Raw genomic sequence first — 14677 nt, 5'->3', positions numbered from 1 at the left:
CTTTGAGGCCCTGTTTTATTTAACAGAAATATGTCATGCATCTGTCTGCTTTGTACCAAGCCAGGGATGTGAGGTGAGGATGCCAGGGTGAAATAAGTCAAGGTGCCTGACCTTGGTAAGCTTTCACTGTAAGAGAGCTGGAGACACATAACCATCAGAAAAGAGTCCCTCTTCAACAGGCCAAGCTGGTTGAGGATTGAAGGGCAAACCTCAGCTTAGTGACAGTTTAAGGAAGCCTCAAACCTTTTAGCAAAAAAAGAGATGCTGCTCCCTGAAATGCCATAGACCTACATCTTATGAACTCTTCTATAAAGAAGTCTGATAAATCTCTAAAACTGAGATCAAGTTCCCTGGTAAGCACACAATGCCCCTATGTATGCCTGAGATTCTGGCTAGCTCCTTTCTCATGTCCCAGGGACTCCCTTGCTACTTCCTAGGTGAGCCTGAGGTCCATGTCCCTGAGTGCAGATCCAATCTCCTGTGGATGCAGGGCTGCCAGCCTTGACTCTCCAACTCATGCTGGGCCTCCTTTCCCAGGGCTAGGACAGACTAAGCAAGGGTTCTGTGAAGTTGCTACAATGGCTGTCTTTATGTCCAAGGGTGGCTTGGGATATGTGCTACAAAGAGCAAGCAGAGTTTCTGATGGCTAGGGGTGAGGTGAGAAAATAGATAAACCTGCTGTGTGGGTGAGGAGGCCGTGGCTTCGCTGATCTCCTGGGACCCAGCTCGGGATGTGCGCAGGGAATCCCTCTTCAGCTTCTTCCGCTCTCGCTCTACCTGCTCACATGCAAGTGCAAGAGAAATCACATTTTGGCTTGGAGCCAGTGCATGTACAGTGGTGAGCATAAGGAGATAGCAATAAAATTGGAGACTCTGCCAGGTGCTGGTGGCTCACGCTTGCAATCACGCTTGCAGGAGGTTGAGATCTGGTAATTGTGGTTCAAATCCAGCCCAGTCAGGAAAGTCCATGAGACTTTTACCTCCCATTAACCACTAGAAAACTGGAAGTGATGCCACTGTAAGTGGCAGAGCACTAGCCTTGAGCTGAAGAGCTCAGGGACAGACAGTGCCTAGGCCCAGAGATCTGCAACTCCTGGGCTGGGGGAGAGCAAATACATGCTCTTGGGGCAGAGGAGGTAGGCCATATCTCAGGCCTTGGGAGCAAAGGTCAGCAAACATTTTCTGTAACAACTATTTCAGGCTTTGTGAGCCATTCACAACTGCTCATTGTATTTGAGAAATAGGCAGCAGGGTGGGTTTGTCCCACAGGTTGGGATATATGAGTAGACACACATGCCTGCTGAACTCAGAAGCAGAGATCTGAAGACAACAGACGTTACTGACCTGCTCCAAGGTGATCCGCAGTTGGATATTGTGCTGCTGTAACCTGCTACGGTCAATCTCTAGCCATGCCACCGCTTGCTGTAGATGTTCAAGCCTTTGTTTCCATGACTGCTTCTCCTCCATATCAGAACTAGGCTCAGCCTTCACTCCTAAGACCTGTGGAGAAGGCCTGTGAATCTCACTTGGGCAGCCCCACATGCAGGTACGGGGATTAAATAGAGACCAAGAATGAGTTTGGCAGGTTGGGCATCAGGGATACAACTCCCAAGGAGGAGAAAAAGCCCCAACAGAAACATTCTATTAGCAGTTCCCCAGAGCTCACCTCTCCAGGCTGTACTCCCTGTTCTGCTCTGGGCTCCTGCTTTGCTTGATAGGCTGAGCAGGGGCTGTGTAGCTGCTCCTGCTCTAGAGTCTGTCTGGTAAGTGCCAGCTCCTCCTGGAATATGGAGATATGGGACAAAAATCACACTTCGCCAACCTTCTAGCCAGATCTTCCTCTGTTCCCTCCATCCTCATAAAAAAACAATTCAAGGGCTGGGAATATGGCCTAGTGGCAAGAGTGCTTGACTCATATACATGAAGCCCCGGGTTCAATTCCCCAGCACCACATATATATAGAAAACGGCCAGAAGTGGCGCTGTGGCTCAAGTGGTAGAGTGCTAGCCTTGAGCAAAGAGAAGCCAGGGACAGTGCTCAGGCCCTGAGTCCAAACCCCAGGATTGGCAAAAGAAAAAAAAAAAGGCAAACATTGGGCTGGGAATATAGCCTAGTGGCAAGAGCGCTTGTCACGAAAAACAATTCAATTTCCTGGAGGCGCTTAGCTATTTTAGTCTAGAACCTTCATTTTCCAGATGAATGAAACAAGGAATATTCCTAAGATTTCAATGGTGAGCAATCAAGTGAGCTAGGCTCAGAACTTCCATCTCACTTGAGACCTTGATAAAGCCAGGTGATGACCTGGAACCATGTTCTGGAAATCAAGGACTTGAGTCATGCTCCAAATCCCAAATTTCTCCTTTATAAAATGACAAGTTCCAAAAAATGTGAATCAAGTCCTTGGGGTTAAACCCTTTTGGATGAATGGAGAAATGTAATATTCATTTTTAGGCACCCCATGTTTTGTAAACAGTAACAAGAAAGAAGTCAGAGCAGAGGGAAGGGTGTGTGTGTGTGGCAGAGGGGGAGGAAGGGCTTGAGTTTAAGTCAGACTGTTAGATCTAATCTACTTTGGCAAGTTACCAGCTATAGGACTCGAAACAGGTTAACCTCTAACTGCCATGTCTCAACTACAAAATGAGTTTAGTGTCAGTTCCTTTTTTTTTTCAGGATAGTGGAAGAAAGGGAGAGTAACAGGGCCTGGCACATAAAATGCTTTAAAAGATGAAGAGCTGTACCTAAAAGATGCCTTTGAGTGTTAAGAGGGGAGAATGGGTGAAATGCCCAGCCCCAGGTTATATCAGTGAGTGAACACTGCCCAGTAATCCACGAGCATGGCTAGGAAATGCCCTTCTGCCCAGTTGCACACTGTCCTCTTGCTGTGTCTGTCAGGATGGACCTGGAACTAGACAAGGCGTTCCACTGATGAGCGCCTTCTTCTCAGGCACTTGATATGTACGGCCCTACGGTTTACTACCATACCTGATCTTGTCCACAAGACATCCAAGTCAGACACTCAGCTAATAAACTGTAGTGCTGATGTTTAGTCAATCTAGTTTTCTTTTTTTGCCAGTTCTGGGGCTTTAACTCAGGGCTTGGACACTGTCCCTGAGCTTCTTTTGCTCAAGGCTAGCACTCTCCCACTTGAGCCACAGCGCCACTTCCTGCTTTTTCTGTTTATGTGGTACTGAGGAATTGAACCCAGGGCTTCATGCATGGTAGGCAAGGACTCTACCTTCCCAGCCCAATCTAGTTTTCTTTTTTTTTTGGCCAGTCCTGGGCTTAGACTCAGGGCCTGAGCACTGTCCCTGGCTTCTTTTTGCTCAAAGCTAGCACTCTGCCACTTGAGCCACAGCGCCACTTCTGGCCATTTTCTGTATACGGGGTGCTGGGGAATTGAACCCAGGGCTTCATGTATACGAGGCAAGCACTCTTGCCACTAGGCCATATCCCCAGCCCCCAATCTAGTTTTCTTTATTGTCTACACTGTAGGTCTTGAGCAAAGTACTAGGAGTCTGAAGAAAAACAGAGATTAAAGTTCATACCCTAAAGTTCTATCCTAAACCCACTTCCTTTCTCACTCAACATCCTACCTACGAGTGTTCCTGAGGGTTACAAAATCTCCTCTCCAACCCCAGTGTAGCTGCGTTCTCCAACTTCAGATCCTTCATTGAGCTGCCTGCTAATACCTCCATTTCCAAACTAACTTAGCTTCCACTTCTTTCTCAAGACTGCTTTCTTCATCTTAGAAACCCATGTGCTTTTTTTCCCCCAGAGTTCAAGCTTAGCATTTTTAGTCTCTCCCCTCCCCCATACTTCTCCCAGATCTGTTAGTGCTCCACATGGTGGCTGAGCAATCCTGATCATGTCACTTATGATCCCAAACCACTTCCCACTAGTGACCCAGGCCTTAGCATGACTTATAAGCCCCGAAGGTATCTGCGATCTCCTCTTCTCAACTGCCTGCTATATCTCAGGAAACCTGAGACTCCAACACAGATCCTCTAGACTCCTTTTCCTCTTCTCTTGAAAGCCATGCTCCGACCCCCCCCCCCCCCATCTTGGTTAGTTCCTTATTGGTCTCTTCAACTAACTTTAAACACCACTGTTACCAGGAAGCCTTTTAGGACCCGCCTTGAGGAAAAGCTCAAGTGTCCCTCCCCTTTCAGGCTAACTACTCTGCATTATAGTTGCCCATCTAAGGGTAGGAAATAACTTGAGTCCCACTCATGTTGAGTGGAGCTTATTACTTCAGCTCTCTCAGGCTGTCTAAGGTGCCTCAAGGCCCAAGGTGGCAGACAGTCCCTGAGCTTAGCCAGATAGGCTCTGCTCCTGGCCCTTACTGGCCCCGGGAGTGACTCACCTGCAGTCTTTGCTGTTCAGATTCCCGCTCCAGGATAGAGGCCTGTAGGAACATGGTTACCTCTTGCAGACTGGTGACACTGGCTTTGCTCTGGGCTAGGGAGAGCGCCAAGTCCCGAGCCTTCTCTCTCCACTCAATCTCCCTGGCTTCTGTCTGCCTCAGGGCTACCTGTAGTCGCTCTAACTCCCGCTGCAGCATGGGCCCTAAAGATTCCAGTTTTGAGGATGGTTCCTCTATTGTGGAGGCTTTGGAGGTAGGAGAGAAGGCCTCTATGTTCTTCTGTTGCTGGGCACCTCTCAGCTCCAGGATTTCCTCTTCCTTTTGGGCTAGAATCAGCTGTAGCTCCCGCAAACTCTCATGAAGACCCCCGGTCTCTTCTCTTTCTTGCTCCTGACTCTGCTTCTCTTGACTGCTCTGGGCCAGAGACTTCTCCAGAAGCTGTCCCTGTTCCTTTTGCTGCCTCAGCTCTTCGTCCCTCTGGGCAAGTGCCTGTTGGAGCTGCTGCATGTCTTCTTGATGTCGGAGATCCTGGTCCTGGATCTCCCCTTCGCGCCTCCTCAGGGCTTCCTCAAGCTGCTGGGCATGTGCTTGGCAGGCATGCAGGGTGGCTTTCAGGGTGGTAGTGCTGGCCTCTAGGCTGCGGTTCAGTTTGGCCTGCTCAAGGAGAGACTGTTCTTTCTCCTGGAGGGAGGCCTGGGCCTTGCTGAGGGTCTTCTGCAGAGCCTCTGCTTGACTCCATGCAGCTTCCTCCTGCTGCCTGGAGGTCTGGCTTTCTGCCCGCAGAGCCTCTAGCTCCTGGTCCCGTTCCTTGAGTGTGGCTTCTGCTTGCAGCCAGCTGTCCTGCAAGGCTCTGGCCTTGGCCTCATGCTCCTGCACCTGCTCTGCACACCGATGCTGAAGGGCCAGTAGAGCCGTCTCCTGTTCCCGGGACTCAGCCCTTAGATCTCCCAACACTTCCTCCAGGGCCTGCACCTGCCGTTGGGCCACTGCCAGCTCTTCCTGGAGTCTTTGTACTTGCTCTCTCTGCTCCTCCAGTTCTCCTTGGTGCTCTCTCAGTGTCCTGTGGGCCTCATCCAGAGCAGCCTGGAGTACACTTTCCTTTGCCTTCAGATTCTCCTCTCGAGTCTGGGCCTGTTGCTGTTCTCGTTCCAGGGCCTCAAGTTCCTGGTCCCTGTGGGCCAGGGCTCTATGGGTCTCTTCCAGCTGACTTTGAAGTGATTGCTCTTTTAGTTCCCCTTGTTCCTTTGCTTCCTGCAGGTGCCGCTGTAGGATCATTATCTCCTGCTCCTGCTGGGTCAGGAGCAGGTTGGACTCACCTACCTTCCTATGCAGGCCCTGGAGCTGCTGTTCCAGCTGGTCCTTGTGCTCTTGAAGTTCCTGGATGTGCTCCTGGTGGTGTTCGACCTCCTTCTCCTTCTCACGCAGGATCAGCTTCATGTGCTCTAGACTTCCGCGCTGTGATTTACTAGGACTCTTCGCTTCTTCTACCCGCTCCTGTACTGAGGGTCTCTGATGGGCCAGCTCTCGGCCATGCTCTCTCAAGGACAACTTGATCTGCTCCAGGTCCTCCTCTAAGATCTTGGTCTGTAATGTCCTCTGGTCTTCTAGGGCCTGAATCCTCTCCTTCTGTAGTATCAGCTCCTGGCCTCTCTGCTCCAGGTCCTGAGCCAAATGTTCTTTCTGCCTCTGCAGATCCTCAATCTGTTGGCGCTGGGACTTCACCTCCTGGTCCTTGTCCTGAAGCTTTCTTGCCAGAAGGGTGCTGTGGCTCTCCTGCTCATGGAGCTGGCTGCTTTTCACTTGTAGCTCCTGGCTCCTTTCTTCCAGGTCCAATGTGAGGTGAGTCAGGGCTACCCTCTGCATTTCCCTCTGGCCCTCCAGCTCCTCAATCATCTTCTTCAGGCTCTCCACTTTGTGTCGGTTTTCTTCCAGCTCCAGGGCCAGGTGTTCCAGAGTCACTAACTGCTTTTTTAGATCCTGAATCTGTCCCCTCTGGGACTCAATCACTTGGTTCTTCTTCTCCAGTTCCAGAAGCTGATGCTCTAAGGCATCCCGCTGGGCCTCCCGGTCCTTCTCAAGCTCGTTAATTTGCTCCCTCTGCACAGTCAGCTTCTGCTCTCGCTCCTGCACAGCCATGGGCAGGTGCTCCAAGACAGATCTACACTTCTCCAACTCCCGAATCTGTTCTTGTTGCAGATCTACCTCTTGATTCCTCTTCTTCAGGTCCAGAGACAGCAGTTCCAGAGCAGCCTTCTGCATTTCCCGCTGTTTCTCCAGTTCCTGGATTTCTCCCTGCAAAGTCTCTACCTCCTCTTCTCTTTCAGACAGGGTCTGGGCCAGTAGAGCCAGATTCTCCTGCAAAGCCTTGCCCTGAGCCATCTTCAGCTCCCCCTGCTCTTGCAGAGCCTGGGCTCTTTCCCGTTCACTCTCCACTTCCTCATTTTTCAGTTTCAGTGCTGAGCGAGTCGTTCGCAAGTCTTCTTCCAGGATCTCAGCCGCATTTGCTTGGGTCCTGGCTTCTGCAACACATGCTTGCAAGCGGTCCACTTGGACCATCAGGTTCTCCTTGGCGGCCCGAAGTAAATCTTGCTCGCTCTGGAAAACAAGGGGTAACACTTTAGACGGGGTTACTTCTCCAATACTGTCAATACCCTCCAGCACTTGCCTTATGCTATGCGTCAGCAGTGGCTTGGGCTAAATAAGTGATACATTCCAATTCTGCTGATCCTGTACATGAGCATCTGGACCACCACTCAAGTATGGCTCTGCTGTTCCCAGGAGAAAGGGCCTAATGTGAACGAGTCATCTCAGACTCTTTCTCTTTCAGAGAAAGTGTTAAAAATCACACCCACATTTCAGAAAAAAATTAATTGAAGGAGTTATTAGGACCTTACTACTGGTCCTGAGGGACACTGGGACAGCCAGAGGAACTGAGAATTGTTGAAGGAAGCTGAACATAAAGCCACAGGCCAGGATAAGCCTGAGCAGTAAAGCCTTGGACCTTAAGGTACAACTATTGAGGCAGCCCTTCCACAAAACCAGTATCACTTCACCTGGGCTTCCATTCTTTGCAGCTCTGCCTGCCGTAGGCGACTCTGTAATGATGCCACCAACTCATTCAAGTCCTTCAGCTCAGATTCCAGAGAGTTCTGTTTTCCTTCCCACTTGGATTTCTCTTTGGGAAGAGCAGAGGTAGTGGAGTCAAACCCATGGTTGGAAGAGGGATAACACAGAAAAGGCAGATGGAGGATAGGGCACAGAAGCAAAGGGGAATAAGGCCAAGAGGGAGAGAATCACATCTAGCATCCTAAGACATAACCCATCCGCTAGCTACTCCTGCGGTCTAGCTTCTCTGCTGTGTTCACAGGCCAAACCTAGAAATCATCCTAACACTTTCCCATCCTTATCATAAAGATCCTCAACTTTAAACTCCAGGCAGGGTGGAGCTGGCTGATAATAGAAGTGCCTTCCAGCCCCAAATTATGTGAGAGACCTGGTGGCTCTCTTGCCTGCCACTTATTTCTGCAACATGCCTAGAAGGCTGCTCTGTGTGTGGATCTTGGGAAGACATCAAAATTGTCCTCAAAAGGCCCATCACCCCCTTCTCTCCCCATGCCTTATTCTCTTCTACAAAAGAACCTTGAGCCTCAAGAACCTTCCCTCTCCTCTCCTTTCCAAATAGTCATCACCCCTCCAAGTCCTGGGCTAGGGCACAGATATGTTGTCCTCAGATTCGATCTCCTTGCTTTCTCCCAAATAAGCCCATGATCATTTTACCATCGAAAACTATTTTAATGGCATATCTGGAAATAAGGAAAATAAGTGAGCTGAGTGCTGGTGTCTCATACCTGCAACCCTAACTACTGAGGAGACTGAGACCTGAGGATTGCAGTTCAAAGCCAGCCTGGGTAGGAAAGTCTATGAGAGTCTTATCTCCAATTAACCACCAGAAAACTGGAAGTGGAGCTGTGGCTCAAAGTGGTAGAGTGCTAGCCTTGAGCAAAAGAGCTCAGGGATACTGCCCAGTGATTGAGTTTAAGTCCCATAACAGACCAAAAAAAAGTGGAGCTTGTGGTGTGGTCCAACTGGTAGAGTACCTGCCTAGCAAATGTGAGGTTGAGTTCAATCCCTAGTACTTCCTCCCACAAAATAATATGAATGAATGGCAAAAACAAAGGCAAATTCTGTAGTTGTTTTTTTTTTGGGGGGGGTGTGTTTGCTCATTTGTCTTGGCTTTTGAGACAGGTCTTGTTATATATCCCAAGTGAGCCTTGGCTCACTATGTAGTCCAGGCTGTGTACCATTAACTACTACTTGTCAGGTCTACCCTGGAAAATGACCCTTTTCTCTCTATGCAGGTTCCCACGTGGCCCTCCCTAGAAGTCCCTGTCCAGTACCTGTAACACAGTTAACTGGTGTGCCTGGGGGCAGTGGGAGGTCTCCCAGGTTCTGAGGTCACTTCCTCATACACTATGGTCACGCCTCCTTCTAACCAACCGCCCCCCCCTGCCCCCATATAATCTCTTTGCCACCTCTCTCTGCACACCTCCATTTGGCTCAGGTTGGTGATCTGATTCTCCCAATAAACTCTCTTCTGCCTGAATCGCTTGGAGGTCTCTTTTCACCCACTCTTACATCTATCTGGTGCCAAAACCCAGGAGGGGATAGTGTCAGGAGTGGCTGAATCCCCTCCATTTCGCTCTCTTTCTTTTTTTTTTTTTTTGCCAGTCCTGGGCCTTGGACTCAGGGCCTGAGCACTGTCCCTGGCTTCTTCCCGCTCAAGGCTAGCACTCTGCCACTTGAGCCACAGCGCCGCTTCTGGCCGTTTTCTGTATACGTGGTGCTGGGGAATCGAACCTAGGGCCTCGTGTATCCGAGGCAGGCACTCTTGCCGCTAGGCTATATCCCCAGCCCCCATTTCGCTCTCTTTCTGAAGGTCAATAGGCCTCCTGATGCCCCATTCTTGAACCCAAACTGTTGAAGGAAGCTGCCAAGGGAAACTGTCCCGAGTCGAAGATTCACTATAAACAGAAATAGCAGAGCAAAAAACACCAACTAGGACATGCTATCCCAGCCATGAGCAAAAACACCAAATGTGACATCATCCCAGCAAGACATCTCCTAGACTCCCAGCACAAGGCTAGAACTGGCAATAAGTGATCATGAAGAGGAGTAAATTAATCAGAGGCAGTTGGAAAGAACTGTGCAGATAAGAGGGAATGGAGTCACTTTGTGCTTGCCCTTTCAAACTTAACCAGAGCTGCGAGGGCAAAGAAAATAGTCAATAAGCATTTTTACCTAATGTTCGTACTTGTCTTTTAACTAGACAAGAACTTACATTCTTGCCGTTTTTACCTGTTGTTTCTATTTATACTGAGTCTTGGACTCAGGACAGTTTGCCTTGGCACGTTCCTGGCTCTCTCATCCATACTCTATAGTCCAGACATCTTACAATGATCAAGGATCCCTACCAGTCCCTTAACCACTTCAATGCAGCCCCAGCTTCTGAATGGTTATTCTTAACTGGTCCACCATGCTCTCCCCTACCCAGTCACCAGGTGTTAGCCAGGAGTAGTTAGGGTTATGATTCACCAACTCCAGAATTGCCTGGAATGCAGGAGACAGGAACTTGCCAAGTCATCCAAGTTTTTCTTTTCTGACCTGAACAGATGACTGCCCTTCCTTCTGCCATCGTAGAACCTCTAATATATTTTTCCTTCCTTTCTACTCTTTCTTTCTCTCCAGTCCTGGGACTTAAACTCAGGGCCTGTGCTCTGTCCCTGAGCCTTTCTGTGCTCAAGGTTAGTGCTCTACCACTTGAGCCACAGTACTACTTCCAGCTTTTTCTGAGTAATTTATTGGAGATAAGAGTCTCATAGATATTCCTGCTCAGGGGGACTTCAAACTGCGGTCTTTAGATCTCAGCCTCTTAGTAGCTAGGATTACAGACGCATAAGATTCCTTTCAGGGGCTGGGGATATGACCTAGTAGCAAGAGTGCTTGCCTCATATACATAAAGCCCTGGGTTCAATTCCCCAGCACCACATATATAGAAAACGGCCAGAAGTGGCGCTGTGGCTCAAGTGGCATAGTGCTAGCCTTGAGCAAAAGGAAGCCAGGGACAGTGCTCAGGCCCTGAGTCCAAAGCCCAGGACTGGCCAAAAAAAAAAGAAAAGAAAAAAAAATACAAAAATACCAAGACTCCTTTCAGATTTCATCAAGTGAATGTATGCGTGATTTCACCACCAAGGAATTATTACTGCTGTCTTCTCCTGGACGGAAGACATCTCTACCTTCTACTCCTAATGTCGATGCCCCTTGTCAGCAGAAAGCAGGCAGAGAGAGTCAGCACTCCTTTATAACTATCAAAAGGCTGGAATGTTAGGTCCACCCAGGAAAATGGCATCTTCCCTCTCTATGCGGGATTCCTTGTGGCCCTCCTTAGAAGTCCCCACCCAGCACCTGTAACCTAGGTAACTGGTGTACCTGGGGGCAGTGGTAGGTCCCCTAGGCTCTGAGGTCACTTCCTCATCCTCTGAGGTCACTTCCTCATATGCTTCAGTCACACCTCTTTCTCTCTCTCCCCTATGCAATCATTAGTTCTCTCTCTGCACACCTACATGTGGTGCAAGCTGGCAGGTTGTTCTTCTAATAAACTCTCTTCTGCTTGAACCCTGTGGAGGTCTTTCACCAACTCTTACACTTCTAGTTTTTTGCTGTTTTTTAAATTTCCTATGAAGTGCTGGGAATATGGCCTAGTGGCAAGAGTGCTTGCCCCATATACATGAAACCCTGGGTTCAATTCCCCAGCACCACATATATAGAAAATGGCCAGAAGTGGCGCTGTGGCTCAAGTGGCAGAGTGCTAGCCTTGAGCAAAAAGAAGCCAGGGACAGTGCCTAGGCCCTGAGTTCAAGCCCCAGGACTGGAAAAAAAAAAAAATGCTTCTACTAAAAAAAAAATTCCTATGAATGGGGCTGGGAATGTGGCTTAGTGGCTGAGTGCTTGTCTATCAGATGCATGTAGCCCTGGGTTAAATTCCTTAGTACCATATAAACAAAAGATAATAATAGCTGGGTGCTAAAGAAGCTCAGTGACAGTACCTAGGCCCTGAGTTCAAGTCCAGGGCTGATAAAACAAACCAAAAAACCCGGAAGTGGTACTGTGGATCAAGTGAAAGCACTAAGTAGCCTTGAGCAAAAGAGGCTCAGGGACAGCACCTAAGCCTTAAATTCAGTCCCACAACTGACAAAAAAATTAGATAAAATAAAAGGCTGGGTGCTGGTGGCTCATATCTATAATCCTAGCTACTTAGGAGGCTGAGATCTGAGGATCATGGTTCAAAGCCAGCCCGGGCAGGAAAGTCTATCAGACTCTTATCTCAAATAAAGCACCAGAAAACCGGAAGTGGCACTGTGGCTCAAGTGGTAGAGCAATAGCCTTGAGCAGAAGAGCTCAGGGACAGAGTCTAAGCCCCCAGAGTTCAAGCCCCATGACTTAAAAATAACAGTAATAATAAAATAAAATAAAAATAAATTTCCTATGAAGACAGAACACTGAAATCTCAGTATGCCAAATCTGTTCCTCCTAATCCCTTTCCAAGATGGCTCACAAAGCAGAACAACAGCCAAGGGGCTCATTGCCCTTTGCAGGTGCAATAAACATCATCCCACAGTTGTGGGTAAACAATGCGGAGTGCTGCTAGGCCAATTCCTGTCACTTCAGAGCTTCCTATCTGTCCTTTATGCCCCTCCACACCTGTCCACCTGCATGCCTCACCTTCCTGGTTCTGGGAGAGCTGTTTTTGCAGGTCCTTTAACTCTGACTGAATCTGGTTCTTCTCGGCCTCGGTGCTAGTTAGACTCTGGACCAACTTCTGAACCTGGTCACTCAGATGATCCTGAGAAACGAAGGGAAGGGTTAAACTTGAGCTCCTCATCTGTACAAAGCTATCCCAGTCTGGGCTCAAGCTCACTCCTAGGCTCTGAGGTGGTCTGCCATTATAACCCCACTCTCAGCTACCTGAAAAAAAATCTGTGCTTAGTTCCCTGAAATAAAAATGTGTTTTGTTCCAACTGATATGAACCTGAAAGACCGTCTGTCCTATTATCTAAGTCTCCCAAATGTCTACTTTAAAAGTTAGCCCAGCTGGGGATATGGCCTAGTGGTAAAGTGCTCGCCTCGTACACATGAAGCCCTGGGTTCAATTCCTCAGCATCACACATATAGGAAAAGCCGGAAAGGGCACTTGGCTCAAGTGGCAGAGTGCTAGCCTTGAGCAAAAAGAAGTCAGGGACAGTGCTCAGGCCCTGAGTTCAAGCCCCAGAACTGGCAACAAAAACAAAACCAAACAAAAGTTAGCCCAAAGTCACCTTTTTACCTTTTCTTTCTAGCCCTCTCCAAGCTACTAGAAGAGGCTGTTTCTCCCTCCTTATTCCAACAGTGCATCATTCATGTCTGTGAGGAACCCAATTAGTCCCATCAGTTACATTCTCTAGCAGAATAAAGTTTGGTCTCTCAACAGTCCTCTTAAGGACAGAGAGGTCAGGTCTTTCTCTTTGTCTCCCTTGCTCAGAGTGGCTGGACTATGGATGTTACTCGGGGTGGAATCTGTGGGACCTTTAGTTCAGTTTTATGCCTAGAATGAATTTAAAAGCAGCAATCTCCAATCTCAGTGCTCTCCAACATTTCTCTTGGAAGCCAGATACCAAAATTAAATTCATGGCTGAGAGAAAATGATGCAAAACAATATGACACAAGTATTCAGGTCTTGCAGTTATTCAATTAATCCTCACAACAGTCCTGGAAGGCAGGCCTTTCTGCCCTACTTGGCAAATGAAAACAAGGCCTAGGAGATCCAACTGCTTTGGTCCCAACTGCCAGGTAGTAAGTGAAAGAGGGGGAACTCATACCAACGGGATCTCAGAGCAAACTGCATAGTGTGTCTCAGCCTTTCCAGCAGAGCTGGAGTTCAAGGAAAGAGGACAGAGAACCTACCCGGGCCTGCTGAGTCTTGCACAGGTCTTGGTGAAGCTTGTGGAGGGCAGATGCCACGGCCTCAGTTGAGAGAGCAGTCAGGAGGGGTCCTCTCTTAAAGAGTTTCCTAGCTCCATTCTGGTCTGAAGAAATGAAGGAAAACCTCCTCATCTGGCTGACACTACGTAAAGAAACAGTTATCTCTCCTCCAACAGGAAGAGTTAAGATAGCCTTCCCATCGGCCCCTGCTTTCCTCAAAGAACCCTTCCTAGGCAGTTCATTCATGTACACGCCAGACACTGTGGTGGGAACTAGATCATGCTAGCTAGCAATGCATTTACATGTTAGGAACTGCACAGCTATAATCTCAGTAGCTCCATGGAAAAATACTAAGGTATATACATACTTTGAACATTTTCCTTTTACAGTTCAGGAAAATCAAGCTCAAAGAAATCAGATGATTCTTCCTTGGTCACACATCTAGCAAACAGCAGAGATGGATTCAAACTCACAAAGAATGAGCCCCAGAGCCTGTGGCCTTAACCTTGATGTACTATTGCTTAAGGATCCCATTTCTCTCACTTCTCTCCTGGGAGCTATGCCTAGTTTGGGCTCAAAGGACTTAAGTTTTAGGGTGTTGGCCTCACCTGGCTCAGGGCTCCAGAGTAGAGGAGCAGAGTCCCCTCCTCCCCTCAATTCAGGTCTACTTTCATATACAGGTCCCAGGGCCTCTTGCAGGACAGAGTAGAGGCTGGCCAGCTGGGCCTGGGCCTGGTTCACAGGCTGTTGCTCTGCTGCCAGAGCCTCTAGCTGGCTCTCAGTGCTGCGCAGGCACAGCTGCAGTTGAGCTGTCTTAGCTTCCTGGGTCCACAAGGAAGCTCGAAGCTGCTGCTCCGTGATCCGACAGGCCTCCAGCTCCTCTAGCAGCTGTGCTTCCTGGGCCACAAAGTCAGCCTCTCTTTTCTTTACCTCCTGCCTGAGCAATTCCACCTGCCAGGGAGGAAGTGAACTCATTTTGAGTAGGGAGTAGATACTCTTCCAGGCTTCAGTCCACCCAATCCCTATGTAGAGCTTGACTAGAGCAAGAAAGGTTTCAGTAGAAAACAGCTCTCTAGTGGGTACAGAGGACTCTGAAATGAATAGCACGTTAGATCTGACACCTGGAGATGACCAGCTGGGCCCAGACTACACTAATGGGCTCAGGATCTGGTTTCCCAGGTAGATAAAATCTCTGAAAGTTACCTTGCAGTATTTCTTGCTGTTCAATTCTCACTTCTATGTCTTACCAACAAGCCAAGAACATGTGCATGTGGCTATGCATGACTGGGCCTGCCTGGG

The 14677-nt window shown here is 48.7% G+C and overlaps 1 protein-coding gene across 6 annotated transcripts in view; it reads right to left on the bottom strand.

Annotated features, from left to right (window-relative positions):
- Cep250 (centrosomal protein 250) overlaps window positions 1-14677 on the bottom strand; it is a 59579-nt gene that overhangs the window by 3793 nt on the left and 41109 nt on the right. For 4 of the 6 annotated variants that reach the window (XM_048349078.1, XM_048349080.1, XM_048349081.1 and 1 more), the window contains 8 exons: window positions 13987-14329; window positions 13361-13482; window positions 12143-12263; window positions 7417-7538; window positions 4364-6958; window positions 1667-1780; window positions 1345-1500; window positions 676-777 (listed from right to left, as the gene is read on the bottom strand). In XM_048349078.1, coding sequence (XP_048205035.1) covers window positions 676-777; window positions 1345-1500; window positions 1667-1780; window positions 4364-6958; window positions 7417-7538; window positions 12143-12263; window positions 13361-13482; window positions 13987-14329 — 3675 coding nt within the window. The remainder of the gene's footprint in view (window positions 1-675; window positions 778-1344; window positions 1501-1666; window positions 1781-4363; window positions 6959-7416; window positions 7539-12142; window positions 12264-13360; window positions 13483-13986; window positions 14330-14677) is intronic. The other 2 variants (XM_048349083.1, XM_048349082.1) reach the window with 2 other exon arrangements.

Source organism: Perognathus longimembris, chromosome 6 (genome assembly GCF_023159225.1).
Source record: "Perognathus longimembris pacificus isolate PPM17 chromosome 6, ASM2315922v1, whole genome shotgun sequence".
In the NCBI taxonomy this organism is placed as follows: domain Eukaryota; kingdom Metazoa; phylum Chordata; class Mammalia; order Rodentia; family Heteromyidae; genus Perognathus; species Perognathus longimembris.
The sequence above is the reverse complement of the archived record's forward strand: the minus strand, read 5'-3'. Positions and strand labels throughout refer to the sequence as shown.